The sequence below is a fragment of the Simochromis diagramma genome, unplaced genomic scaffold, assembly GCF_900408965.1.
Source record: "Simochromis diagramma unplaced genomic scaffold, fSimDia1.1 OVJJ01000486.1, whole genome shotgun sequence".
Taxonomy (NCBI): Eukaryota; Metazoa; Chordata; class Actinopteri; order Cichliformes; family Cichlidae; genus Simochromis; species Simochromis diagramma.
Window position 1 is genome coordinate 253,946 of NW_024387047.1, and position 27,883 is coordinate 281,828.

At 39.8% G+C, this 27,883-nt stretch overlaps 1 protein-coding gene across 1 annotated transcript; it reads left to right on the forward strand.

The window, feature by feature from the left end:
- Positions 1-2,976: 2,976 nt before the first annotated feature.
- Positions 2,977-12,249, forward strand: LOC120741736 (coiled-coil domain-containing protein 85A-like). The gene is made up of 2 exons (XM_040044769.1): positions 2,977-4,005; positions 4,746-12,249. Exons 1-2 carry the CDS (start codon positions 3,781-3,783, stop codon positions 5,868-5,870), a joined length of 1,350 nt encoding a protein of 449 aa, XP_039900703.1. The 5' UTR covers positions 2,977-3,780; the 3' UTR covers positions 5,871-12,249.
- Positions 12,250-27,883: the final 15,634 nt, after the last annotated feature.

Below are 27,883 nucleotides of genomic sequence, written 5' to 3' on the forward strand. Positions count from 1 at the left end.
AATGCTTTCTTCAAGTCAATAAATATCCCTGCTGCATGTCTTTTTCTATCCAGACTGTTGGTTATCTCTTCTATACTTGCGTATCTCTGTTCGGGAATAGCAGATGGAGCGTAGGCTCTGAGAGGAGGGCCAGCGTTTACGTTACGAAAACACGACCGAGTGTTGTAACCTGACAGCCTGAGGTGTTCTTCATAGTAGTGATGTGTCGGTCGCGAATGAAACTGAGCCGACTCTTTGAAGTGAACGACGCGAGCCCTGGGTTTCTTTCTTTCTCTCACCCTCTCTCTCGCACTTTTTTTTCCGCTTCACTCCGCAGGCAAGCCCTGTGCTTTGCGCTGATGAATCGCATTATTGGCTGGACTATGGGATAAGGCGACATCGTTCTAATCCCATACAGCAGCCAGTCATTTACTGACTAACACTGCAAAACAGAATTGTTAAAGTGTTAATGTTAATTTCAATTCAGGTTAGATTTTTTTTGTACGCAACGCAGTGCGCAATTGCGCACGCCCGCAGCTTAGAGGGAACATTGGTTACAGTCATTAGGATTCACTGAATTTTTAGTTAATTTTCCACTGGTTTAGAAAGAATGCCTGCCCTCTTTTACGTTTCACGTCACACATCAAGTCCTAATAATCTATTGTTTAACAGGCGTTAAAATTACGCCATGTTAACAGAAACTAAGACAAAATGCAGAATCAATCAAACTACCTACACAGATTCAATAGCTTGCAGCACTATTTTGAGCGACAATAACTTGAAGTGAGCTTTTCAGTATGACTTCTCATACATATCTTTCACATTATTATGGAGGAATTGTGGCCTCCTCTTCTCATTGCTTCAGTTCATTGAGGTCATTGAGGTTCATTGAGGTTTCATTCGAATGAAATGCTGTGGCAGGTCAGCCTAACCCTAACCCTATGCTCTGAACTTTGACTGGGCCATTATAACAATTTGATTCTTTTCTTTTTCAGCTGTTCTGCTGGTGATTTGCTGCTGTGCTTGGGATCACTGGCCCACCTTTGACCTAACCTCTAGCTGTCAGACAGATGGCCTCACATGTGACTCTAGAACACTTCGGTCCACATTGTGGTCAATGAGTGGAAGGTGGCCAGGTTCTGAGGTTGTAATATAAGTCAAACCATCATCATCTTTTCATCATCACGTTTGACAGTTAGTATGAGCTGTTTGTGCTGATACACTATGTTTGGTTTTAACTATATGTGATGCTATGCATTATGACCAAGCATCTCTACTTTGGAGGGCCCAAAAGAGAAAGTTCAGTAAGTCTCTGGTTGTGTTTTGTTTAATTTCAGATGCAATTTTGCAAATCTAAGCCATGTTGCCATGTTCTTTGAACCTTTTAAAAGTCATTCAGGATGCCTGGGCACTCTTTTGTCCAGAAACTAAAATTAAGAAATAATCTTTCACTGAAAATGCTGCCCTTATTAAGATACAAACTTTTCCAGTCTTCATGGAACACTGAAATGTTCAAAGCAGCTGTACTGGATCTGACACCTGTGACCACAGCGATACTTACTTGTCACTTTTGCTTTTGCTATTTTGCCAAAGCATCAATAATTAAAATCAACACATGCTTGAGGGAAATCTCCAAACAACAAAGGAGGAAAAACTTTCAGACTGTTAAAGATAACTGTGATAGCTGTGACTGTAGTGAAGTTTGTTTCAGGAAATACAGTTTTCCCCCTGTTGTGTTTACATGAGGCTGTTTTAGTTGCTTAGTAATTAAATGCAATGCACAGCAAAGCAATTCATATAATAAAGTATACAGAAAAGATTCTGCTATGTTTATTGTGATAAACATTTTGTAGATTTAAATGTCACCTGCTTTGTGGATAGGCTAAGTATAGAGCTATAATCTTTATGAAAGATGTTTAGTCAACAATAGAAAGTAGTAAATGAACACCATGCTCATGGAAAAAGAATATGGGGAAATTGAGTAGCAATGGATATAAAGATTTTTATATGAAAATAATAGTTTTTTCAACTGTTTTGGGTGGAGAGTGCTTCCTTTCTTAATGAATAACTACTCCACATGCAAAAAATATCTAATCATAGTGTGACCCTTATGGTTATCCATAGGTATTCTTTGCAAAAATGTAAAGGCAACACATGATTGGCTCATGTGCCCTTGGAACAAACGTATTAGTGAGATATTTTTTGTCCACTACAGCACCATCAGCAGTTGCACTGTGGGTCTTGTGGTTTACACTGTCAAAAAGTTCCCACAAATTGTCTGAGTGCATTGTTGTGGTTGCCACTTAAACTCATAGTGATGCTGCTGACTCTTAAGCTCTGTCAGAGTTTGCAGTGTCATCAGGTTTTTTCTACACTCTCTCAATCAAACCTAGAAGCAGGCGGTAAGCCATCTGTTGAAACTGGGGTGAAATACACCAAAACCTCAAAAAGCCATGGTCACGTGATATCTATAGTGTTTCCAACTTTTATTTTATCCATACTGTGATTTTTAAATGCCTGTCCATGAGTGCCTTTCATTCTTCTTCTTCTTAATAATAATAAATCAAAACAGCATCAATCTGTCACTATCAAACATCTAATCTTTATTTCTGTTCCACGTCAGACTTTCACCTGTCTCAGCTGGGAGGCCTCAAGCAAAAACAAAACACCTAAAGCATACCAGACCTCTCTACATGAGTGTATTTCTTCATAGATATAGTGTCACAGTAATCATGTGTAAATACATGCTGCTTCTGCATTTTAGTTTAATTTTTGTCAAATAAATAATGACATTGTGTAAAATATTGTGCTTTGTTATTCATCTGAGGTTAGATTAATTAATACACATGACACTATGTTTTATTATCTCCTGATATGTAATACCTTGGAAATTAAAGAGGGTGTGCGTTCTTTTTACTGTATTTATTTATATAGATTTTTTTTCTATTTTCCTCGGCCCTCTCCTGACCGGTTTTGGTATCATCTCATTTATAAAAATCCTGGAAATGCTCCTGGGAGTTGTATTTTTAGCTTACAATCTGGCAGTGACACTTTTTGGAAATGAGGATTGACTCTTCCCCTTTTAGTGATTGCTATCCTTAAGAAGAGAGGTCACGCTTCCATAAATATCAGAGCAAACTATGATCAGTGCTATCTGCCCTGATTATAAACGAACCTAAAAATAGAAGCAGCCCGTCACTTTGAACAATCAGAGTGCAGCACTGTTCACATCTAACTCCAGCAGATGGCGTAACAAACCAAGAGGCACAAGGAGAGAGCGAGTAAGCGAGTGATGGTAGAACGAGAGAGGCGAGCCTGCTCTCCACACTATCACACCTTATCATCCTGGCTCTTCGGCTATGCACCTGCAACCTCTCCTTGGAGCCCCCCTTCTTATCATCCTCCTCTTTTTTCCGCCCTCCGCCCCGGCGGTCCGACTGAGGTAGTGCGCGCTCAGCAGCGGGAGTGCGCAAAGCGGTCGGCATGCACCTGGAGAGAAACCGCCCCGCCAAGCCGGCCAAGGGCTTAACCAGAGACGCAGCAGGATGCGGAACGATGCTCTAACGACAGTGATATAGCAGCAGAGCACCGGGTGGATATCAGAGCTGCAGCATGGGCGTGGGAAAGAGGCGCAATGACAGCGATGTGATTCCACAGATATAAGAAGGGTGGGTGGGGGGAACCCGAGTTACGTTTGGACCAGAGTTGTGCATTTGAAAGCTTCGATTTGGTTGCTCTGAAATTCATCAGACACAACACTTTGTTTTACCTCCCGGTCTACCTTCACCGGAGTTTAAAGGGATGGAGAAAAGCGCACAGCAGCAGTCCAAAAGCGCAGAGAGACCAGCAGAGGACATCTCCAAAATACCCGATGAGGAGCTGCTGAAGTGGGGTAAAGAGGAGCTGGTGAGGCGGCTGCGGAGGGCAGAAACAGAAAAAAGGGGCGTCATCGTGGAGCACGGCAATCTGATGCGGGAGGTGAACCGGAGACTCCAACAACACCTGAACGAGATACGGAGTTTGAAGGTGAGGTCGGGTGGTGCTGATGAAGGGGATCCCGGGGAGCCAGGCTGTGCCAGGGCCCGTGTGGGGTTTCTTCCAATGTGTAGACTATGTGTAGACAGCCTGCTGACTGAAACAAGTGTGGGCTCTGCATGAGAAGAAATACGGCCAGGTTACAGGGGTAGATTTAAGGTCAAATTTAGCTTTAAATAAGCAGATTAAACCTGTTGCTTCTCCATGCAGGAATTTGGAAACATTAATAAAAGGAAAATTGTACCTTGTACCTCTGTTTTATGCTTTATTATTATGTGCTAAACAACATATTAACTTAGAACAGGTTTTCTGAGAAACTATTTTGTAATGCATTTTTTTATTTTAATTTTCTGCACTAAAAAATCAGTTAGTGGAGCTGGTAGACTAATACTGCCAATTATCATTGACTGAAGCTCCAGTTTCATTAGTGGTTACTTGTTGGTTGCGTCCTTGACAAACCATTTTATCCTTTAACCAATAAAATGTTGAAGAATAGATAAAATTGTCCATCATTCTGCCCTGCCTCCCTAATAGTCCAGAAGCTAAAGACACACACACACACAGACACACACACACACAGACACAGAGAGACACACAGACACACACACACACACACGTAATCTTCTTCATCAAAGCTTCATTCATAGCAGGAATGACTATGTAATCTCTCTATGTGCTTCTGTGTGTGTGTGTGTGTGTGTGTGTGTGCGCGCGTGCTCTGTGTAAACCAGGACGTGAACCAGAAACTGCAGGAAGACAACCAGGAGCTGAGGGACCTGTGCTGCTTCCTGGATGACGACCGGCAGAAAGGGAAGCGGGTGTCGCGGGAATGGCAGCGATTGGGTCGCTACAGCGCTGGCCTGATGAGGAAGGAAGTGGCTATCTATTTGCAGAAGCTTAAGGAGCTGGAGCAGCGGCAGATGGAGGTGATCCGGGAGAACCTGGAGCTTAAGGAGGTGTGCCTCATGTTAGAAGAGGAGAGGGCCACAGTTGTGGCTGGAAGCACAGGGGGAAGTGGTGGTGGTCAGGGAGGGCCTGGCTGCAGGAGCTCCATTGACAGTCAAAGTAGCCTGACTCAGCTGAGCGGTGGCATGCCTACACCAGGCCTGTTGCGGGATGTTGGCGATGGAAGCAGCACCTCCAGCGCAGGGAGCACAGACAGCCCAGATAACCCTCACCATAAACCCTCCCCTCTTGGCTCCAATTCAAGCCCTGGATCTGGCTCAAGATGCAGCTCTTCAGGACAAAAGAGAGATGTTTGTGAATTCAGTGGGAGGAGGCGCAGCTCCACCACGGAGTACCACACCTTTCCCCAGTCCTGCCGGCCCCGTGGAGGGTCCCTCACCAACCTAGAGCTTCACAGCTTTCGAGGACACAGCCCAGAGAAACACAGCAAGTCTCCTACCAGGCTACCTTGTGGCTCCCACTCCAAACCCTGCAGCTCTGACCTACTAGCACAGAAACAGCTACTGATGTCAGGACAGGCATCTCCAGGCAGTGGCAAGGGCTCAGCTAAGTCCAGCCCAGATCTGAGTCAGCGACACCGGCAGGTAAACTCAGCAGGGGCTGGGAGTCCTGAAGCCAAGCAGGTAGCAATGGGCACACCTGAGCACCTGAGAAAAGGGCGGGTGATTGTGGGAAGTCCAGAGTCTATACGGCACCACTATCACTATCATCAGAGCCCAGGGGTGGAGCACAGCAAGGGGAAGTATAGTAGTGGCTCCCCTGGCAGGGATGGAAGTCACAGGAGACCAGCGGGTGAAGAGATGGCCCCCCACCACCAGAGTCTGTACAACGGTAGGCACATGGTAACTCTTATCTTGTATTTTTTCATTCATAAACCATTTTATAAATGAACACTTATACATTTATAGAGAGATGCACTAACATATTGTTCTATCTAACAATAACACATCTATCTAACTAGAAAATGGTGGAGGCAAGGACTAATAATGACCAAATAGAGATATTTTTATTAATTACATGAGCCGTACATTCAGAACAAGCATACAAACATTTGAGTGTTTTCAACAATATACATTTATTGCATTTCTTTACTTAATGAGGATAAAGGGGCCGATGGCGCGATATGGCAGCCTCGCCTCTGTCAGTCTGCCCCAGGGCAGCTGTTGGCTACAACTGTAGCTGCCTCCACCAGTGTGTGAATGTGAGAGTGAAAGAATAGTGGTATTGTAAAGCGCTTTGAGGGGTCCCGAAAAGCGCTATATAAAAATGCAATCCATTATTATTATTAAACTGTTTACTGTTTGGAGTCCATGTTAGCGGTGTGCCTATTAAAGCAACAAGATAAAGGAACTACATAGCTGATATCAATGCTTTAGTATTTGTTTGCCATCATCTCAGTATATTATTTTGTAAAGTGTTCCTTCAGATTGTTAAAACCTAATAGGCATATAGAAGATTTGTTATGTAAATACACCTTAGTCTATTTGATCTAATGCTTTTTTTTACTTGACCATTTTAATAATTTTCAACCAGGCTTCTACTCCCATATTCCACCTTTCATTTATATTATTTGTGATTCAGATTCATTTTTGTATATCTTTACATATATTAAAAAGTTGAGCCTTTGAATGTAAGTTAAATGAGAAAATATTAACTTACGGCTTATTTGCCAGTGTTCTCTGGGAAGTTTGTATTTATAACAACAAGCTTTTAGTTGCTAATATAATTAAAAAACAGAAAGAAGCACATGTAATACTTTTATTAACAATAACTCAGTTGACCAAAAACTGATGCAATATCAAAACAGTTCAGGAAGTGGAGAATGGAAGTGAGAATTTGTAGACATAAATTCTCATTATTTTATAGTCTTTCAGTATAAAAAACAAACTAATGGACTGCTCATGGACTTTCTAAGCTGTGGTACTCCCAAACTCTTAAGTGTAAACTCACAGTAATGGATGACCTTGGTTCAAGGAAACATAAGACTGAGTTAACGCATAGAAACTGCTGAGGACTTAGCTAGGTTTAGACGTGGCCTATGATTATAGTCGCACATACATGTTTGGATGCACATGCGCACACAGTGACAGCTGAAGGATGAGTAGACAGTATTTAGGCATGGAAACAAATAAAGAGAGTTTAACATGCATGTATATATAGTGTAGTATGCATGCGGGGACACAGGTAAGTGTGACTTTGTACCCATTCATTTTTATTAGCTCACATCTGACAGCTGCTCAGCTCTTCTGAAACGCTCACATGGAATTTTTCCACATGCACACTGCACAGGCCCCTTCAATTTTTGACAGCAAAAGGACTCATGACATTCTTTGAAACAGCTGAGCGGATTTGAAATGCATTGGCTTGGCTTTTAAGCTTGACTTAATTTTGGCTTCCATTAAATATTCCAAAGTCCTCCCGTGTGACTCTTTGGTTTAGTTGTTTCTCTGTGTTTTTGAGTGTCGGCTTTGCATGTGAAAAACAGCATATCGGCACAACAAGCTCACATCAACTAGGGTGGTCCAAAAAATTGATACTCACATATTAATTGATACTAAATTAAATCACTCAATTCATACAATATTACAGTGTTCACTTGCAACGATCGATATCTTCTAGCTGCACCGCTGCAGACAGACGGGCGTTCAGCTCCTCCCCTCACTAACAGTTGAAGTATTTAACATTCATGATATTGAACTACACTTTGGGATGATTTTTAGTGGTCAATAAATGTTTTCAAAACATTCATTTATAAACAGTTATTAAAAATGTTAACCTGGCTGGTGCACATGTTAACATGAGCTCCTTAACTATTAGCAGTTACTCATTAGCCGCATTAGCCACCTGTTATAATTACGTAGCGGCTCGTGGACTTGGGTTGCAGATGGAATATTGAGCCATGGTTGTTGGCTCTGCAGAGCAGTGGGGGAACTGTTGCTGAACTGAGCAGAGTATCCAGAGAGTGGACGACTAATCCGAGCAAGCAGAATAAACTCGAGCAGAGCACCACAATCAGATGGTTTAAGGTCTGAAGCGCAAAGCTGAGGATGTTGAGAGCTGCAGACTGAGACGAAAAAGCGTAAATGGTAGATATGAGAGAGGCTACAGGCAGATGCAGACAAGATGATGAACTTTTTTTACTTTCACAATAATTTATTCAAATGTGTCTTATTTTGTTTTAAAATGCAGGAAGTGACTAGTTTAATCTTTCACAGTGAGCTTTAACTTTTCCATAATGCTCTTCTGCAGGCAATGAGTGGAGCATGATCTCCTCTGTAGTAGCAGCTCTGTATTCTAGAGTCACATATGAGGCCATCTGTCTGACAGCTTTGCCAAAGCTGGGACATGCAACAGAACAATGATCCCAAGGACACACCAGCAAATCACAATGCTCTAGTGTTGTCTGTCCAAAGGAATACTCTTGTGGTTTCTTCAGATGCAACTTTGCAAACCTTTGTGATGCTGCCATGTTCTCTTTAGAGAGAAAAGGCTTTCTCCTCAGTCTTTTTCTAATTGCACTGTCACGAACTTTAACATTTACATACTATCTGAGGACTTTAGGGTCTGAGATGCAAGTCTCTGGATTTTTGGAATTTCAAGGAGTCTACTACAGTCTGACCTTCTTCTGGAAAGTATTAACACACACCTGAATACTCCAGATGATCAAACTGCCAAAACGATTTGACAGAGGGGTGTCACACTTGTTGATCAACTAATCAAATGCATTTGATCTGCAGCAACTGGCTCTATCTAATCTCTAAATTACTTTTTTACATGTCTGTACAACCCAGACCATTTTCATGATTTTTCTAATTTCACAGGATTGTATGTTGTGAATCCTTGGGCTAGACTGTCAACACAAACTATGACTGTTTTATTCTAAAACATCTGAAGAAGAATATTGCCTCATATTACAGCATATCACTTGTGCTGTAAAAAACATAGAGTTCATGAATAAATCATGTATTTTTAGGCCATAACACAATCTTTGTTTATCTCCTGCCCAAACCTGCCTCCCTACATCCAAAATGAAATTAGGTTTTGACACACAGTAGGAGAACCAGAGGGAACTGCAGAGGCAAGTGAGGAAGTGGTTAGAACCATACTGAAGTGGCTCAGTCTTAAAATAGGTTCAGAAGACGGCGATCTTACACCAGAAATTGGCCACATTTTAAATCAGGGTAGACAGTTCAGATACCACCAAGTATATGAAATACAATGGCACATGTTTTTATAATTTTGTACATCACCGTAGTAGAATTGAAATCAAACAATCAAGATGTGACTTAAATACAGTCTTTCAGCTTTATTTCTCAAGGTTGAACTAAACAATAGCATTAACTGTTTCAAACAGACATCTATTTTTATACACAGTTCTCACTGCCAGGATTAAAAGTTGTGATGGACAGGGCTTAGCAGCAACTGACCTTTCAAAATAAGAGGGAACATAACTAATTCGAAAATATGCATAAGGGCTATATAAATAAGGAAAGTGTGATTTGTCAAACGTACACGTGACACAGTGGGGAGTGACAAATCTTACCATGCTCTAAGTTTGTCTGCTTGTGCAGTGGCTCGTTTACATAAAGAATGGCAAATGCTGTCTTAAAAATCCTCATATTCCCGGGAGATCCTTGTTTCTAGCCTTCAGTAATGAAGCTCATGGCGGCTGTAGGACATACTAGTTCAGCACTAGTATAAGTAGAACAAAATGAAGTGTTCTTGATTTAATTTGTGTATTTTCAATCTGTTATTTTAAACAATAGTTAAAAAGTGTGATGCACCTTAACTATCACTTTGCCATTGTAAGACAACATTAAAGGTTGCAGTTAGGTCTTTGTATTTAGCACTACATTACAAAGTGCACATGACCCTGCCTACTGAAACATGACTGTATAAATACTGTGTTGTGGTAGTCTAGCATCAGTAATGATTTCTACTGTGCTGAGTGGAAGTGCTCTATATTACAGCTGAGACCATGGGATATAGCTTTGTACCTTAGGTGGACACAGGATGCCTGACTCAGCTATTACTAGGAAACAATAGTGGCTGGATGTACTGTACTGTAAACTGAGATGCTGCACAACTTTTCATACATCCTACTATGAAAGAGAACAAAGCATATGCTTTTGGTAGAATTTACAGTATAGAAAATCACAAGCTCCTCACAAGTTTTCTGTCTATTAGCTCTCAGAGAGAATAGCGAGTAACAAAAAGATGCATAGACCTAAAAAAATAAATCGATCTAAAAAATGAGTCGGATGCTATGAAACCCGGTCTGGTTATAAATGGTTTAACTAAGAACACGGATGTCACCATAGCTGAAATTTTAGCTGCAGGAGACTAAATTCAGGAGGCAGGAACAGAAATGCAGATTTAGTTTATTAAGATTTAATTTGCTCCAAATTGAGACTTAATGAGTTTTTTGGCATTAAAATGAAGTTAAATGCTCTTTGTACATATTCAGAGGGAAATGCTGTTGCAGGAAGAGTTGCAGGGAAGCTGAAGCTTAAAGTGAATGAATCTGGATTATACACACTATGGTGAAGAAATCAACAACACACTCTTCAATAAGCCAAACAAAGTATCATCTGACCAAATATGCAACTGGCCTCATCCCAAAAAAGTCACAAAAATGGTGCCAAAATGACTTTCTGTTGCCTTTCGAGTCCAGCATTTTCATACATATACATGAAACACAGCGGTGGGGCAGAGGCATCTTGTTCTACCCATTTAAGAGACACAAGCTTTCAGCACACCTGTGATGTGTGTAAGTTTTTAAGAGCTTTTAAATATGTTTAGGCCCTAAAGAAGATATTTATTTGTGTAAATAATAAGATACAACAGGGCCTTCAAACTATCAGTGCTCAGGTGTTTATCTCTAAAAGCATATAAATAGTTTTTTTAATTACCCTCACTTTGGTTACCTACATACATTGATATATACGTATATATATATATATATATAAATTAATAACCGATGCTATGCTAACTAAATAATTCTTTACAAATATTTCAGTCACTACAGACTGTTGGCTGCACCTGCACTTGCTGCCCATTCTACCTCGAGTGGTATGATAGAAGAACATGCAGAGTTTTAGCTCCTTGTGACATCCAAGTGTTGTTGCTGCACTACAAATTGGATATGTTTGGACTTATTTAGTATTAGTAGAAATAATTCATTGGTTATTTTATAAAATAATTATTATTCATTCTACTTTTGCTTCTTTGATTGGTTCATGAAATGCTCCCTGCAACGTTCTTATCCTCTTATTCTTTAACATCATCTATCTCTTCTACTGCTCATTCATTCTGCTTCTGCTTCCTTTGTGCTGTCTCCTTTCTGTCTACCTCATGCCTTTGGACTATAGCAGTTGGATAATACAAATTCTTAACTGAAGCTCTTCACTTCTTGTTGCAAACTTACACACAGCCAGTCTAAATCTTCATTAAGCAGGTTCCATCAAGGGCCAGCACCTTTACAAATTGAGGTCATTAACATCAATATGCTCTCTGCTCTCCAGTCTTGGTACACTAAATAATTGACTAGGCGCTATGTAATTTTCACCCTTTATAGTAGCACTGCTATACTGGTATCAGTATATGGTGTCTATGTAATGTGACCCTCAGGCTGTCTACTGGGACTGTAATTGAGGTATGTCAATTGTAGAGATATACACATTAAATGATATCAGATACAGTACTTTATCATGACAAATGACACTGAATGAACTGTAACTGGGTATAAATATACTCAAGTTTAAAGTTAGTCATATATTTTAATGCCATTTAAAGATATGTTATTTGCAACTATTCACCGATAGTGATTTTATTTTCGTTCATACTGCATGGGTAGAAGATGCCATGATACAATTTTAAATTCAATCATATAAAATCAGATGTGGGCTGTAGCAGTTATGGCATCTTTATTAAGGTAGGACAGTGAGCTTTTAGCACCTATTACACTATTTCAAAGGGGGAAAAAAAGAGCTGTGCTTCAGTAAATATTCATTGTTATTCTGAGGGATATACAGTGCATCTAGAAAGTATTGACAGTGCTTGGCATGTTCCACATTTAGTCATGTTTACATCACAATGTTTTATTCATGACATAAATCATGAAAAAAAATCTGTTGCATTTGTGATATCGCTGTGTTTTTTTTTTTTATGTCATACGGTACGGCAGGAAATTTCTGGGAATTATGCACGGATTGCATTCTGCAGCTAAACAATCAACTGTGCAATGTTCAAATTTATTCGTGGCCGCACCAAAAAGAAAACAGAAAATGAGAAAAAAAAGCATGTTGGCAATGCTTCAGATAGAAAAAAAATTATTTTGGTATTACCTGCCTTTCTAGGAACATGTTTTTGACACAGTTTGTATGGTGCTTTGATTTCTTGGCAGACCTTAAGTAGTAGTATATAATATATAATGTTCTTCCACTACCCCCCCCCCCATTTTTGCACATGTCGAGGAGCGTGTCAGGCTACATTTCACTGTGTGTCCAGCATCCACAGCTCTATTTTGGCCCCTGGTTTATTGCACAGGATTTAAATCTGTTATCTCCTTCTGCTATCTCCTGAGCGAGCTTGTTATTATTGTGAAATCCAATAGTGCTATTTTTCTCAGTTCTGACAAAGCTCTTCTGGAGCTAGTGGGACCATACAATTGTTTTTTCTGGAGTATGAGGCATGATCAAAAAGCTCTAGGAATTGGCCCTTTAAAAAAAATCTTACCTGATTTTATTTGGCCAATATCCTGTTCCCAGTCTTCCCAGGCTTGTCTAGACAGCTGGACAAGTAACAGCTTTTTCAGATTGCTCCCTGGTCCCATTTTGATCCCTTACACTGTGCCCTCCACAGCTTTGACATGGTCAGCAAACTTTTGCAGGGAGCAAACACCAAATTCTCTTTCCAGCTGACCCAAATGGCCCAAGAGTCTCACTTTTCCAAACCTGAAGGCAGTACCTCACTTTGAGGATGAGCAAGATTAAGAGCATGCTTATCCAGTATTCACGGTGTTGTACACAGTAAAACCCAGGGGGCAGTGTTATGCATGTTTCTATCATGCTATCACATGCTGGCCCAGAGCATGTTTAAAACACAGGATTTTCAATACTATATACATTACATAATCTTCACTCATCACATGCCCTAGTCACAAGATTTATCTCCCTCTTCTGCTCCCCAAAGAAATGAAAAGAAGTTGAAGGATCTGCTTGGTTTGAGATAGACACATGTAGGATGTCTCTGTTAGTCCTTTTGTTTAGTGGTTTGAGCTGTTATATTGAGCCCAGCTGGTCTGGCTGTCAACTCAGGTTATATTTGTGCTGAATCAGATGGGAAAAATGAGTGTGCCAAACTCATTAGGCTCTGTAAATAGCCAGAACCCAAAGTACGGTCTAATGGCGGTTGGTTAGTTACAAAGTCTTTGTTCTTGCACAGAAGGGGATCAGAAGATTTTCTGTGCTTTTTAAAAAAAAACTTTTGTCTTGAATGAAGCATGCGTGGCAGAGACCCTAATCATGGAAACAGCTATACCAATACACACAGGTACATTCACAGCTGCATATCACATAATCACACACAAGCTTATTTACACACACAACTTTGGATGTGTGTGTAAATAAGTATATATCTATATCTCTCTATCTCTCTCTATCTATATCTATATATATCTATATATATCTTGTAGCTACATGCACAGACACAAGCCACATAAAGGCTAATGAACACACTTCTACAACAGTGCACAGTATATATCCAAACGTAAGTATGTTTACATTCTTTGAGGGTAACTGGAACAGCATGCAGGCATTAGATAGGTGAAGAGGCATGAAGTTGTGGCTCCCAGCTCTGACTGATTCAGTTGCATCTGTTGTCAGGTTCATCACACCTGTCACCACTGTGAGGGTCACACACCACGCAGAAGTTGTTTAATGAATGGGCAACATTAAGTGATATTTACAGTGCAGCAGGTAAAGGGGAGGAGGTACGCCGCTAATAGCTAATAGCTAATAGCCAACAACTGGTATGTTATAATGTTCTGGTTGGATCTTGTGCTTTTTCTTTGTCTAATATTTTTATTAACCGTGGACCAATGCACAAAAAGACATCCATCATGCCAGAGTTAACTGTTAGCTAATTTACATCCGCAGTCTCCACAGGTGCACACAATGCAAACATTAAACAGTAACCCTTAAATGCATCACCATTTCATAAACACACAATTATCTGTACAAGCATAAAAAGCTCTCTAATTAAAGAGAAAAATTATGAATTAAGTAATAGGAGCATCTGAAGAATTCCAAATTTTGGGGGAAGAATAGAGATATCACTTTCTAAACTGGCTTCTCCAAGAATGTAAATGGACTGATTCTTATAGAGCGCTTTTCTACTCTCCCGGAGTACTCAAAGTGCTCTATACAACATGCCACATTCACCCAATCACTTTCATTAAAGATAATGCTTTCTAAATACATTCACACGCATTCATACGCTGATGGATGCATCGGAGAGCAACTTGGGGTTAGTATCTTGCCCAAGGATACTTGACATGCAGATTGGAGGAGCCAGGAATCGAACTGCCAACCTTCCGATCAGTAGATGACCTGCTCTACCTCCTGAGTTACAGCCAACCCTAATGTCAGTGTGCAGAAAAAATACTGGCATTCTAACAAACCGTGAGCTGAATCATGTACTAGAACTAACACATACTGAACAGTCCTGAAGGTACTGTTCTCCTGGTAGATAGAGTGAGGTCTATAGGTCTCAGATCACTACTGGCGATTATTCTGTTTTGCATCAGTATTGGATTCTTCAGTTAAAAATTCAAGTTTCTGACAACAGAAACTCAGAGACTGTTAGAATATCTTAGAATATGTTTGCTTTACTTTTTACTTTAATGACAACACCAGATGAGTAGCATGGACTTCTCAAAAAGCTTCTTCCAGCCTTGTGCGGGTCTTCTTTCTGTCTGATGTACTCTGACAGCTCTTTGGTCTTGCTCATGGTGGTGGAGAGGTTGGAATGGAAGAAATTGATTCTGTGGACAGGTGTGCTTTGTACACAAAATTCCTAAAGAATTATTGATCGGAATCTGTGGGAGGCAGGGATTAAATACTGAGTTTCCTCACTAATATGCAAATCAATTCATAACTTTTATGTAATGTGTTTCTGGATTTTTGATTGAACTATAGTTCAATCAAAAATCCAGAAATGAGACAGAATGGTGATGGTGATATCCATTCCAGGGAAACAAGACAGCTTCCACAAACAGTGGAGTGCAACATTCTCTTTTTTCTCTTAGCCTCAAAATATTACATAGTATACCTTTAAAAAACATTCAGATAATTACAATTAATAATAAAGTTTTGAATCACTTGCATATAGTCATATATAACTATAATGCCAAAACCAAATAGTCACTCAATATTGTAGTAGAACTACAATTATTAGTAAGAGAAGTAGGGTAACGCTGAGCTGAGATGATCTGGAATGGTGCTCCGCCACCTTCTGGCTGAAACCTGTCCGAGCTGTCATAGGGTGAGAGGTGGGCTGCACCTTGGAAAGGTGATTAGTCTGTTCCGGGCCTGAAAGAGAAGACAATCATTCACAGTCACATTCACACCTTTCACTCATTAAGTTAACATGACTCTAGGAAGAAGCTGGAGAATCGAGCCACACACAGGGAGAACTACAGCAGGTGTGGTTTCGTTTCATGGTTTTGTTACAAGATCTCGCTTACAGTGTAAAACACCTTCAGATGATTGTGATCCGTTGCTACATAATTAAAATAATACATTTTTTGAAGATGTTGACTTCATATCTGCTCACATTTTGTGGTTTCTCAGCCCTTTTTTATATTTTTCTGTCTCTCTCTGTCTTACACACACAAACAAACACACACGCACACACACATGCACGCACACACACACACAGAGACAGGGGCTTAAGGGTGTCATGTAACAAGCTTGCGCTCTTCAGATAAGCCTATTTAGCAAGTGCTGGTCTAATTGAATTACTGTGCTGCAGACAGTTTGTGTGACTGTGTGTGTGTTTTTTACTCTGACGCAAGGCATCAGAGCACAACGTCGACTTGGCCTGTTTTGGTGTCAAACTGGAATGTAATTTGTGTCTCTCAGAGATCTTGACTGTAGGAGGGAGAGATGGAGCCGGGACTACATCTCTTTTCCATCCTACATCTGCTCATCCTTTCTCCTCCCATTCTTTTCTGTCCATTTCTATTTCTAAATCAGGCCTCTCCTGTTTGGGAACTGGTGGTTTTTCATCATGAACTACTGCCCTGACTTAAGACATACTTACATAAATCTTTACTGTAAAAGCTGTACATGTGTGGTTACATAATTTCATTTTACAAAAATTATATGTGGTGGATTTAGTGATTTAATTTAATAATAGTGGCAACAAAAAGGTATCAAACCCCCAACCACTGGTATTACGTTACTGACTATGGTCCAGATTGTAAAAATCAGTTTTGTGAATTTCAATGTTTTTTTGTAGTGTACTTTAACGATTCAGACTATCTTCGTTGAAGTCCGCTGTCTCTGGACCATTCTTCCCAAAGAAAGCTGTCAACTTCATTTTTTTTAATATTACTAAGAAAGAGAAAATAGCTCATTACCACTTAATTTCTCCCTGTTTCTTCTTATCCAGACACGTCTCCTGTTTCTGTTTGTCGCCATCATTACAATCTCCTTGAAATTAATATAGGTTTCTCAGATTTCCATCATTTCTTCAGAAATTTTTACAAAAGGTTGTTTTCAATGAAGCCTAGTTTTCTAAAGTAGTACAGTAATTTATTTCCTGCCACTGTCACTTTTTCGAATTCTGTTGCCTGTAAATAGGCAAAGCTATTAGCCTAGGAGCAGGTAGAGTAAGATCACTTAACTGTTGTGATTTATGTACACCTACTGGATATTTCATTACATCCTTCTGGCTGAAATTGCAGCAAAAGGATTTGTTGCTTTTACATCACAGCAGGCGATTTAGGAAATGAGAAAGGCCTCTTTTTGTCATTATTCATCTGTTAATGGTCCCAGAGTTAAACAGAATCAATCCCCAACAATGGCTCATCTTGATTAACATTACTATTGAGTGTGATATCCCATAAATTTATCAGTTTCACTACAAATTTAGACATTTTCCCCTGATGTAGCTCAAGTTGGCTGTTTATCATACTTTCCACAGGTTACACTTGTTTATCAGGGACTGCAGTTTTTCTAGTTCTGCTAATCTCTCTGTGTGTCTTTCTCTCTCTCTCTCTCTCTGTCTGTGTGTATGTGTGCTTCATCAAGTGAAATCACAGCAGTTTTGTTGGGCTCAGCTGACCTGGGCTCACATTACTGTGCATAGGCAGAAAATAGCCTATCTTCACGGAAAGCTCAGAGTGTATACACAGACAAACACATCACCATCTAGTTAGTGCCAAGGGAGCACATAATATATTACCCTACTGCTGCTGCTAGTAACAAACACAAGCTATGTACTTGTGGATACCTGCACCGTTTGAGCTGTCACTAAAACAAATGTGGGCATAAACACATTCAGAGATGGTCTGAACATCTGAACTACTTAAGTATATCTTGCTGTTACGTAAAAAGCCACATGTGACATTTGAACATTGGAAGTACCTTCCATATTAAATAAGTGTTACGATCAAAAATGTTTAGTTGGCCATTTGTCAGTAATATTAAAGCGAGGAGGGGGGCTGACTTTTTCAATCATTAAACTTATAGTCTAGTTCCATAGTGCCAAGTTTTGTGGTATTATAGGTGTTTAAAAATTACTACTATGGTTACTATTAAGTAGACTGATGCCTGTAGCATCCCAGTACTAGAGACTAGCTTGTTGGCTTGTGAGTATCATTCATGGAGAAAATTAATGCCTTTATATAGACTAAACTGACATATAACCACTCAAAGCAGTGAGTACTGACATTCAGCACAGACACATGGACATTAATCTACAAAGAAAGGTCTGCTATTGCTAGCCCGCCAACTGTTAGCAGACCCCACAAGTTAATCTGACATTGCTGTGTACAGGGCTCTATGTAGTGCATTTCAGTGTAATTTAAAATCAAATCAGATGTTATCAAATAATGTTATTAAAGATGTTAAATGGCTGTAAAATATAAAATATTTATATGTGTAATAGTTAATGGATGTGCAGCAGGTTTGAGTGATCAAAGATAGAGATGGAAATGTACAAGTGAGTGAAGCGCGTGTGTTGAGTGTCAGAGTGAAGAAAATGAGAGCGAGAGAGAAAAGTGGACAGCTGGAGGAAAGTTAGTGAATCACAAAGTGCAAAGTAGGAGGACGTGGAGGCACCTATATAAGATCATGAATAGTGGAAAGGCAGTAGGTCCAGATTACATACCTGCTAAGGTATGGAGATGTGTGCTTTTTAATTAGATTGTTTAATCCTATTCTGGTGAGTGGAAGGATTTCTGAGAAATGGAGAAGAGTCTACTGGTACCGATTTTCAAGCGCAACAGTGCTGTACAGAGCTATACACACCATGAAGATATCGGAAAGTTGTTGAAGCTAGGTTAAGCAGAGAGGTGATGATCAGTGAGCAGCACTTCATGCAAAGAAGGAGCACTACAGATGTTTGCTTTTAATAGCAAACTGTGTACCCCAATAAATTTGGCACCTACGTTATTGACAATGCCACTTGACTGTCAGGAATTTAGCCTAAGATTTAGGTGTGCTATAGTAGCAAAATGCTTACATTCTGGCCTGTATACTTTTTTGTAGCATACTGTGATGATAATATATATGCTGTGCTTTGTTATGTGAAGCTGAGAAAAACATATCTGGAACAAGAGGCTCCATCTTTTTTTCCTCATTAGTGTCCATTCTTGCTGAGAGATACTACAGCAGCTCTATATTTTTGGTATTTCTTTGATCTGGTTTATCTTCACTGCTAGTGTATTTATAACAGAGTAGTAGATTCTTGAAATAATGAAAGCACAAATGTGTATAGTCCATGTTGTAGTTGCCGTTGGTCACAAAGAATGCTATAAATAATCTGAAATTATGATTGATATAAGGATTTTTCTCCTGTGATGCCTCTGGGTCAGGGTTTAGCTGCATTATGAGCCCCCATTAATAATGCTTTAGTGCACTGAAGAAGATGATCACAATGCTAAATCCCTCAATAATCAAATAATTCCCATCCATCAGCAATGGGATTTAATTTAAGTGCCTCTGAGACAGCAGGTCCCTCTGCCATCATAACAATGATTGCTCTAAATCATGTTGCATTGCATGACATTGACTTTTGGCTCTCTAAAATGATGGGACAAACACTAAGAACCAGTTAAAGATAAGAGGCTGATTGTTCCACATGAAACACAATTATTGTTTTCATGTCAAGGACATTACTGTGCTTGGTTCTTCTGAAATCTGGAGTTGGAATATATCACGAAGAGCTGACGAGGCCTGTGTTAGTGATTGGGAAACAAATGAAGTATTGTTTTAATTTGACTCTAGAGGACACAGTCCTTACAATTCAATTCAATTCAATTTTATTTATACAGCGCCAAATCAAAACAACAGTCACTTCAAGGCGCTTTATATTGTAAGGTGGACCCTACAATAATACATACAGATAAAAACCCAACAATCATATGACCTCCTATGAGCAAGCACTTTGGCGACAGTGGGAAGGAAAAACTCCCTTTGAACAGGAAGAAACCGGCAGAACCAGGCTCAGGGAGGGGCGGCCATCTGCTGTGCACCATCATCATAGCATAGCAACATAGCAGCATCAACAGAGATTAAAACTAAAACATAGAGGAAAATACTTGGAAAACTGAGAAAAATAGAACCTGCTGTGTATAACTTCTACATGTAAAGGCCTGGTTATTTCTGCAGAAATGGCCTAACAAAGACATTATCTTGAATTATTTCCAGAATTACTCTTGAGGAACTTGGCAAAAGAGATGAAGGAATAAAATTCACTTTGCTCCCTTAGCTATGCTATTGGTGTTAGGGATTATGAACATAAGTATTTGGTTTGCAGCAATGTAGTTCCAGGAGTAAAGCAATACTTTATGGCAACTATAAGAGTTGGAAAATGAGCACTGAAAAGGAGTTGTGGAATTGGATGGCACTAATTTCATATTAGAGCTAATGGTACTTTTAATTATTTTGTAAATATTCCATTCTAGCCTGAGATGTTTGATTTCATAATTTGACGTAACATTTGTTACTACAAGGATGAAACCTACATCTGATCGTCTTTCATCTCCACAGAGAGAGAAAACACATACATAGGGTGGAGATGAGTGGTATGTTTGGATGAAGATTCAGCAAGCCAAAATGAAGGGAGATTTCACTGCCTCAATCTGAATTCCTTCTTTGGGGGGAAAGGGAAGGGAATGGGAAGTTTGGAATGGACAGTCAGTGCAAGCTAAGCCTCTACAATCTGCCCAATTTAGTGTTTGTGTGTGTAAGAGCAGTCTGTCATCTGTCGTCAATCCAAACGTCTCATCACTGAGATGTTTGGATTGAGTCTCATTGAATAAAAACTGTCTGACGACTAACTAGTGCATGACGCATGCTGACAGACTGACGCAGGCTGTGAGTATTTACCTTGGTGATGTGTCATAAGAGCTGTGTGCCAAGCTGAAGGTCGTTGTGCCGTTCATGATCACTGTGAGTAACTGGGTAAAACAAACATGCATCTATACCTTCTTCCAATTACTTCCTATTCATTCTTTGTAGAAATTACACTAGTCTTTCATTAAGTGTTTCACACATATATATATACTGGCCAAAAGTTTGGAGTCATTTTAAAGTTTATTTATTTATGAAACAAAAATATTTGACTTCATCAAATATTTTTTTCTTACTGGTAAATACAGCTAATGTAGATTTATGATCTTGACTACAACTTTATTGACATTCTTTATTGCTTTCATACTGGTGACCAAGTATCTTTATGCTTTCAGCTGGGAGCAATACCAGGCTGCAGTACATGAAAAATTATTTCACTTAGTATTATGTGTTAATCTGACTATCATATTGCTCATTAACTGGATTCCAGGTTCCACCCCATTCTATCTTCTGCCTGTCTTCCACCAGTCTTCGCCTTACCGATGCACAACAAAGTCTTTCAACTACAAAGAATGAAAAAAGTTTATTAGGGGACAGACTAGTGGTGGGCGATATAAACGATATACGATAGAAACGATATAAATTTGGCCAGCTATAGAGATTTTGACTATATCACTCTATCGCGATAGCGCATGTTGATTATGTCATCAAGCTGCGCCTGTTTTGGTCGAAAGCATCGCAGCGGCTAAAACCATTATCATCTGAAAATTATGGCGGGCGACAGTCACAGCAAAGAGATGAAGCACTTTTGAAATATGGGGAAATCCAAAAACTACGCTTCCTCCACTTCCGTAACATTGATTCATTAATGTTGAATTCTCTCGCAGCTGCTCTGTTCCCATGTTGTTGCAGTATAATAATAACTAACCTCGTATTGTGGATGAATAATCTCAATTGTTTTCCTGACTGAAGTTTGGCCCGTGTATAGCATCCTGCTATGTGATTGCATTTGTCCCTGACCACCAGAATCCCTCACGTTAACTTTTATGGAGTGGAAAAAAAGTTGGCGTTCATCCTCCAGCTTCACTGTGCTAATGTATCAGGTGCTAACATAGCTGTGTCACTAGCAATCACGTAGCACAACATTATATACCAGGTAGTCCAACTTCAGTAATCCTGCAAACGCCACTGCTGTTTAGTTTTCTGTCTTCATTTATGTTGGAAGTGGTAGCAGAGCTGTACGTTTTAATTCGTTTCCCAGTCAGAACATGGTATGAAATGTTTAGGTGGAAACTAGCGAGCTAACTTCCTGTTAACTTCTAACTCCGTTAAATTTAATAAATTCTGTTTTCATGGATGCATGGATGTAAAACTTAATTGTTGCACCCGATAAAGCAGCAAAGCTGATGATTTTATTAAAGATGAAAGAATCTAGACCGTTTTTAACTCTTAGTGTTCGTTTAACTTTGGGACCTGAAATGGAGAGAGTTTTGGACCCAGATTACTCCGCGAAGCTCCTCACTACAGCAGCCATAATGCTCTGACAATCCATCAAGCAGTGCGGCTTACCAAAGTTGTACTAAAACATTTTTTAACAGATTTCTGCACGCCAAAATCAGTTCGAGGTCAGTAAGCACGACCAGAATTCATACATAAGGAACACTCTCGATTTTTGAGAAAATTAAAGGATTTTAAGTGTGCCTTATAGTGTGGAAAATACGTTATACAGAAGAAAAGAATATATCGTGATATATATCGTTACCGCACATGCTTCGAATTATATCACGATATGAATTTTAGGCCATATCGCCCAGCCCTAGGACAGACCATCTCTAAAAATGCACTGTTACCTTAAATTCAATTTTAAAACCAGGCTAACAGAGAAACACCCACCCTTTGTTTCTTCGTCTCTGGTTTTGAGATGATGAATCAGTGCACAAGCATTGCAAATTTCTTCCAATCTCATTAGTTTGTTTGCACTGTTTTGTGGAGGGAGCGGGTGCAGGGAATTGTATGCACATCTGGGCATGTTAAATGCAGAGATGCTAACATGAAACTACAGTGGGGTTAGTGATGATATAGTAATAATAATATTAATTATCTAGACTGGTAAAATATGCTTGAATGCTGTGATTGCCATCCATTGTCCATTGACATAACCCTACTGTATTACAGTCTCAACTTGAATAATGAAGGACTTTCATTTGAAACTTATATAATATTATATAATAATCCGTTCTTGGAAACAGAAACTGTTCCGCATGGAAAACTGCCAAAATAAAACAAAACAGTGCAAACAGACTAATGAGATTGGAAGAAATCTGCAATGCTTGTGTTTACGGCTAAGCAAAAGAACAAGTGCTTCAGAGTCTCAAGTTTGAGAAAAAGGGAAGAAACAGATTTAGAATAATTCTGTTTTGCTAAGATATTCAAGGTCCTAAGAAATACATTGGAAGTGTGCATATTTCATGAATATGATGGTAATTCTGTGCTTTTTTCCACTTTTACTCATTACTAAGTATTATGTTAAGTAAAATGTTTTTCTGCACTTAACTGAATGTTTTAAATATCAAGGGGAAAAAGTCAAGATCAAGCTAATTCAAGTTGTGGGTCTTAATAATATCTCTCCATATATTTTCATTGTTTTAAAATTCACAAATCAAGAGAAAGGACTTTGGCTGTGTCCATATTGTGAACAAATCATACACATATATGCTTCTAATGTTTTTAATATAGATGTACTGGAACATGATATAAACATCTTTTCCGCCACACACTCTGGCGGTAAAGAATTTGCTGTCACCTCTAGTCCACTCAGATATTCATGCAAAAGCACAGTGTACTTCCCTGTGACTCTCAGCCACCGAATAAATGCTGCATGTATAGAAAAGGTGTGATGACTGGATAGTACTAGAACTGGAGCCTGGCTGAAGTGTCAAAGCAGTGGCTGTGTGGAGGCAAGCGCACCTTTTTCACTTCTCTTTTTCGCTGTCAGTCAATTCCTCTTGTGTATCATTCAGTACAGATGAATAAGCTGCATTCAAAATCAAATAGAGCCTGTTGAAAACAACTGTTATTTCTTTCACAAACAGGTGCAACCACTTATGTGAATCCTACAAGCTGAGCTTAAAAAGAACTTCCCTAGTATTAGGTTAAATTAACACGTAACCCTCAGTGATAAACCCTAAAGAGCCCAAGTGTCCTTTTTTTGTTGCTAGGGAACTGCGGAGTTAGCTGTGAAACCTGCATTCATATGGCTGCTTAGTTACAGGAAAGGTTGTGGAGTTAACATAACTCAACATCACATAGCTTTACCTCAGTATAACTGTTTTTGGCTTGTTTTCAGTAAAAAAAAAAAAAAAAGAATGTTTAAGTAAAGTACAGGAACCTACAAATTCAACTGAAGTATGTACCACCTCTGTCTAAAGCAAGAAAAGAATTTAATCACTACTTAAACTGACATATAATTAAATTGAATAACATTATCCAAGCAAAAACCCCAAGATGGTTAGGGTTATTTGTTATTTATAATACTAGTTTTTTGTTGTAATGTTTTTTTTACCTGCCTATTGTGCACTTTCCAACCAGCCTGTATTAGCAGGCTGCATTAGCTCGGGACAACTAGCATGCCTATAGCATCAATGCAGAGAAAGCAAGTAAGCCAGTGCTGAGCTTGTGATGACACTCTTATTTTCTGCTGTCTCTGTGCGATCATAGTTTATGTTCCACTGATGCATTTTTGCCTTAATGTGACTCAATCCAAATAAGCCTGTTTACAGTTTTTCACTACACAAAAGACAAAAACTGATAAGGAAGCAATTTTTCAGGAAAGGCTTATGAAGTCAAAGTAATAAGAAAAAGAGAGGAAGTGGTGTACAGTCCTGTGTGGATTTCAGTATCCACTAGGATACATTTTCCACATTATGCATATGTAAGCAGTTTTCTGTAAGAATCTATAGACCAGTGATGTGCTACTGTTACAGCAGCACTTTTCACGCAGCCTACTTAAGATTGAACTCTTATATGTTTTTTCAGCCTTTTATTACTTTTCTGTTTTCTGTGATTGGTAACGAGATGGAGCAGATGGGCATTGGGCCTGCTTTGATTGACAGATACCCTGACACATGTAAGTGTGGTCAACTTGTGTCTGCTGAGCCTCACCTTTGCTAACTGGACCTCTTGACAGTGTTTGTGGTGTGAATGCCTTTTGGAACCAATAATATGGTTATACAGGGTGGGCCATTTATATGGATACATGTTAGGATGGCTGGGTCGTTGACCCAGGGTTTTGAGTTTATATATTATTTATCATTTCTATTCTTTGGTTGCTTTGTTAGAGTTATGTCTTATGGTTTGTCACTGTGTAATCCTTAGTTGCTGTCTCCCCTGTCCGCTATATCCCCGTGTCCAGTCAGTGCCTGTGTCTGCCCTGGTCCCACGTCTCTGTTCCCTCTGTTGTAGTGCCTGCATGTGAGTCTGTGTCTTTTGTTCAGTCTGTGTTATGTGTTTCCTGTTTTACTTTGAGGGTCTCTGTCTTATCTCAGTGTTTTCAGGTTACGCTTCCTTGTCTCGTCAGTTCTGATTTCCCCCAGCTGCGCTCTCCTTCTGTGTCTCATTCCCCTCGTTACTTCCCAGTGTATTTAAACCCTGTGTTTCTCTGAGTCAGTGTCGTGTCCCTCATTCTGTGTGGCTCGCCCTGTGTCTCACTGTGAGTCTTGTTTATGAGTTTCCAGTTTAGTTTAGTTTAGTTTAGTTTTCTATTTTTATGACTTTTCCCTGCCAGCAAATAAAGCTGAGTTTTTTGTGTTTAAACCTCATGCCTGAGTGCCTGCATTTTGGGTCCAACTCCTGCCTGCCACACAGCGACTCATGACAATACACCGTAATAAAATGGGAATGGTTGGTGATATTAAAGTCCTGTTTGTGGCACATTAGTATATGTGAGGGGGCAAACTCCTCAAGATGGGTGGTGACCATGGTGGCCATTTAGAAGTCGGCCATCTTGGATACAACTTTTGTTTTTTCAATAGGAAGAGGGCCATGTGACACATCAAACTTATTGGTAATGTCACAAGAAAAACAATGGTGTGCTTGGTTTCAATGTGACTTTATTCTTTCATGAGTTATTTACAAGTTTCTGACCACTTATAAAATGTGTTCAATGTGCTGCCCATTGTGTTGGATTGTCAATGCAACCCTTTTCTCCCACTCTTCACACACTGATAGCAACACCGCAGGAGAAATGCCAGCACAGGCATCCAGTATCTGTAGTTTCAGGTGCTGCACATCTCGTATCTTCACACCATAGACAATTGCCTTCAGATGACCCCAAAGATAAAAGTCTAAGGGGGTCAGATCGGGAGACCTTTTTGTTTTGCCCATTCTGCAGATTCTGTGCGCCGATCTGGGTCATCCTCGTTGAGATGCTGCAGTAGCTGGAGTTTGTAAGGGTGCCATTTGTGAGTAGCTAATATCCGCCAAAGGGATGTTCGACTAATGCCACTCTCCAGCGACATGCGGCGAATGCTACGCTGTAGGCTCTTGCCGAATGAAGCTAGGACAGCCACTGATGTTTCTTCATTAGTGACAGTTTTCTTGCGTCCACATTTTGGCAAATCCAACACTGAACCAGTTTCACGAAACTTAGCAAGCAGTTTGCTAACTGTAGCATGGGAGATGGGTGGTCTCGTAGGGTGTCTTGCATTGAAATCTGCTGCAATGACCCAGTTACTGCGTTCACCAGATATCAACACAATTTTGATCCGCTCTTCACGTGTTAACCTCTTCGACATGTTAATGGCTGTGAACAAAGAGAAACTTGTAAATAACTCATGAAAGAATAAAGTTACGTTGAAACCAAGCACACCATTGTTTTTCTTGTGACATTAGCAATAAGTTTGATGTGTCACATGGCCCTCTTCCTATTGAAAAAACAAAAGTTGTATCCAAGATGGCCGACTTCTAAATGGCCACCATGGTCACCACCCATCTTGAGGAGTTTGCCCCCTCACATATACTAATGTGCCACAAACAGGACTTTAATATCACCAACCATTCCCATTTTATTACGGTGTATCCATATAAATGGCCCACCCTGTAGTATAACGGTTTGTTATTAACTTTTGTTGATTTAATGTTTATGAGTTATGATATGACTTTTTGATAACCTAAGACTATACACATTGTCCAAGTATGACACTTTTCTAAAGCTATGCTCTGCAAGAGGCCTGTTCACCTGTATGTAAATGGGGCCAGCCCAGCAGCCAACAGAAGACCGGCAGGGCAACCTGAAGGAAGGGGGCCACGAAAGTGGCACGGGCCGGGGCCAAACGGAGGCCGACACACGGCGGAAGAAAGAGGGTCCCAAGAGCGGGGACAGAAGTAAACACGTGACCGGCAAGGGTGAAGGGAAAGAGAGGAGGTCTGTCAGCCTGCATCATAAAATGCATAAGGGAGATGCTGTAGATGAACAGCTAAATTCATTCCAGTGTCAAGCATGTTTACATCTGGGAAATCAACTCCACCCATGCAAAACAACAAATCAAATTTTACATGCAAATAACAAAAGCAAATAACCCCCATGAGCTAAATCTAGATGACTGAATCTACATTTGTTATAATTTGAAGGTAATCAAGTAAGCTATTTAGCCTATAGTTGCTTAGCAACTATCAAAGATTAAGCTAATAGTTCAACAGTTTTAAACTGATGCATCCTCATTTGGTTTCCAAGACTAAGATGAGGAGATTGATACCACTCGCATGTTTGTGTGTTTGAAATATAAGATATGATAATGAAATTGCAAAATTGTCCCATATCGGCACTGAGCACAGCTAAACACAACAAAACACAAAACAGTAAACTTTAAAGTGGATAAAAAGTGCAAAAAAGGTATGAATAATAAATTAAAGAATGAATGTTTATTCCACATGATTGCCCCCCACAAAGTCCAGGGAAGTAGCCAATCAGGTCAGCTGTTAGCATTGATTGGGGTTATTGCCCTGTTCTAAAAGCTGTCCTTGAGTCTGCTTGTCCACGACCTCAACAACCTGATTCTCCTGCTAGACGGCAGCAGCTTAAACACTCGGTGTCCTGGGTGTGTGCAGTAAGATGCCACGTGCCCCTTTGAGACAGCGAGTGCTGTACAGGTCCTTCAGGGAGAGAAGAGGATGTCCGAGGATTTTTTTGGCCATATTAATGACCCTGAAGAAGAAGCATCTTCCCCCAGGCTATTCTGAACCAGGTGTAGGACTGAACTCTCCCACACACATCACATCTCCACACGCACTCTGGTTTTTCTTTTTGCATGCGTCTTATAATT

Coding starts and splice junctions, on each gene's coding strand:
- LOC120741736 (XM_040044769.1), top strand. CDS start 3,781: ATGGAGAAAAGCGCACAGCAGCAGTCCAAAAGCGCAGAGAGACCAGCA. Junction 4,006..4,745: donor ACGAGATACGGAGTTTGAAG/GTGAGGTCGGGT, acceptor TGTGTAAACCAG/GACGTGAACCAGAAACTGCA.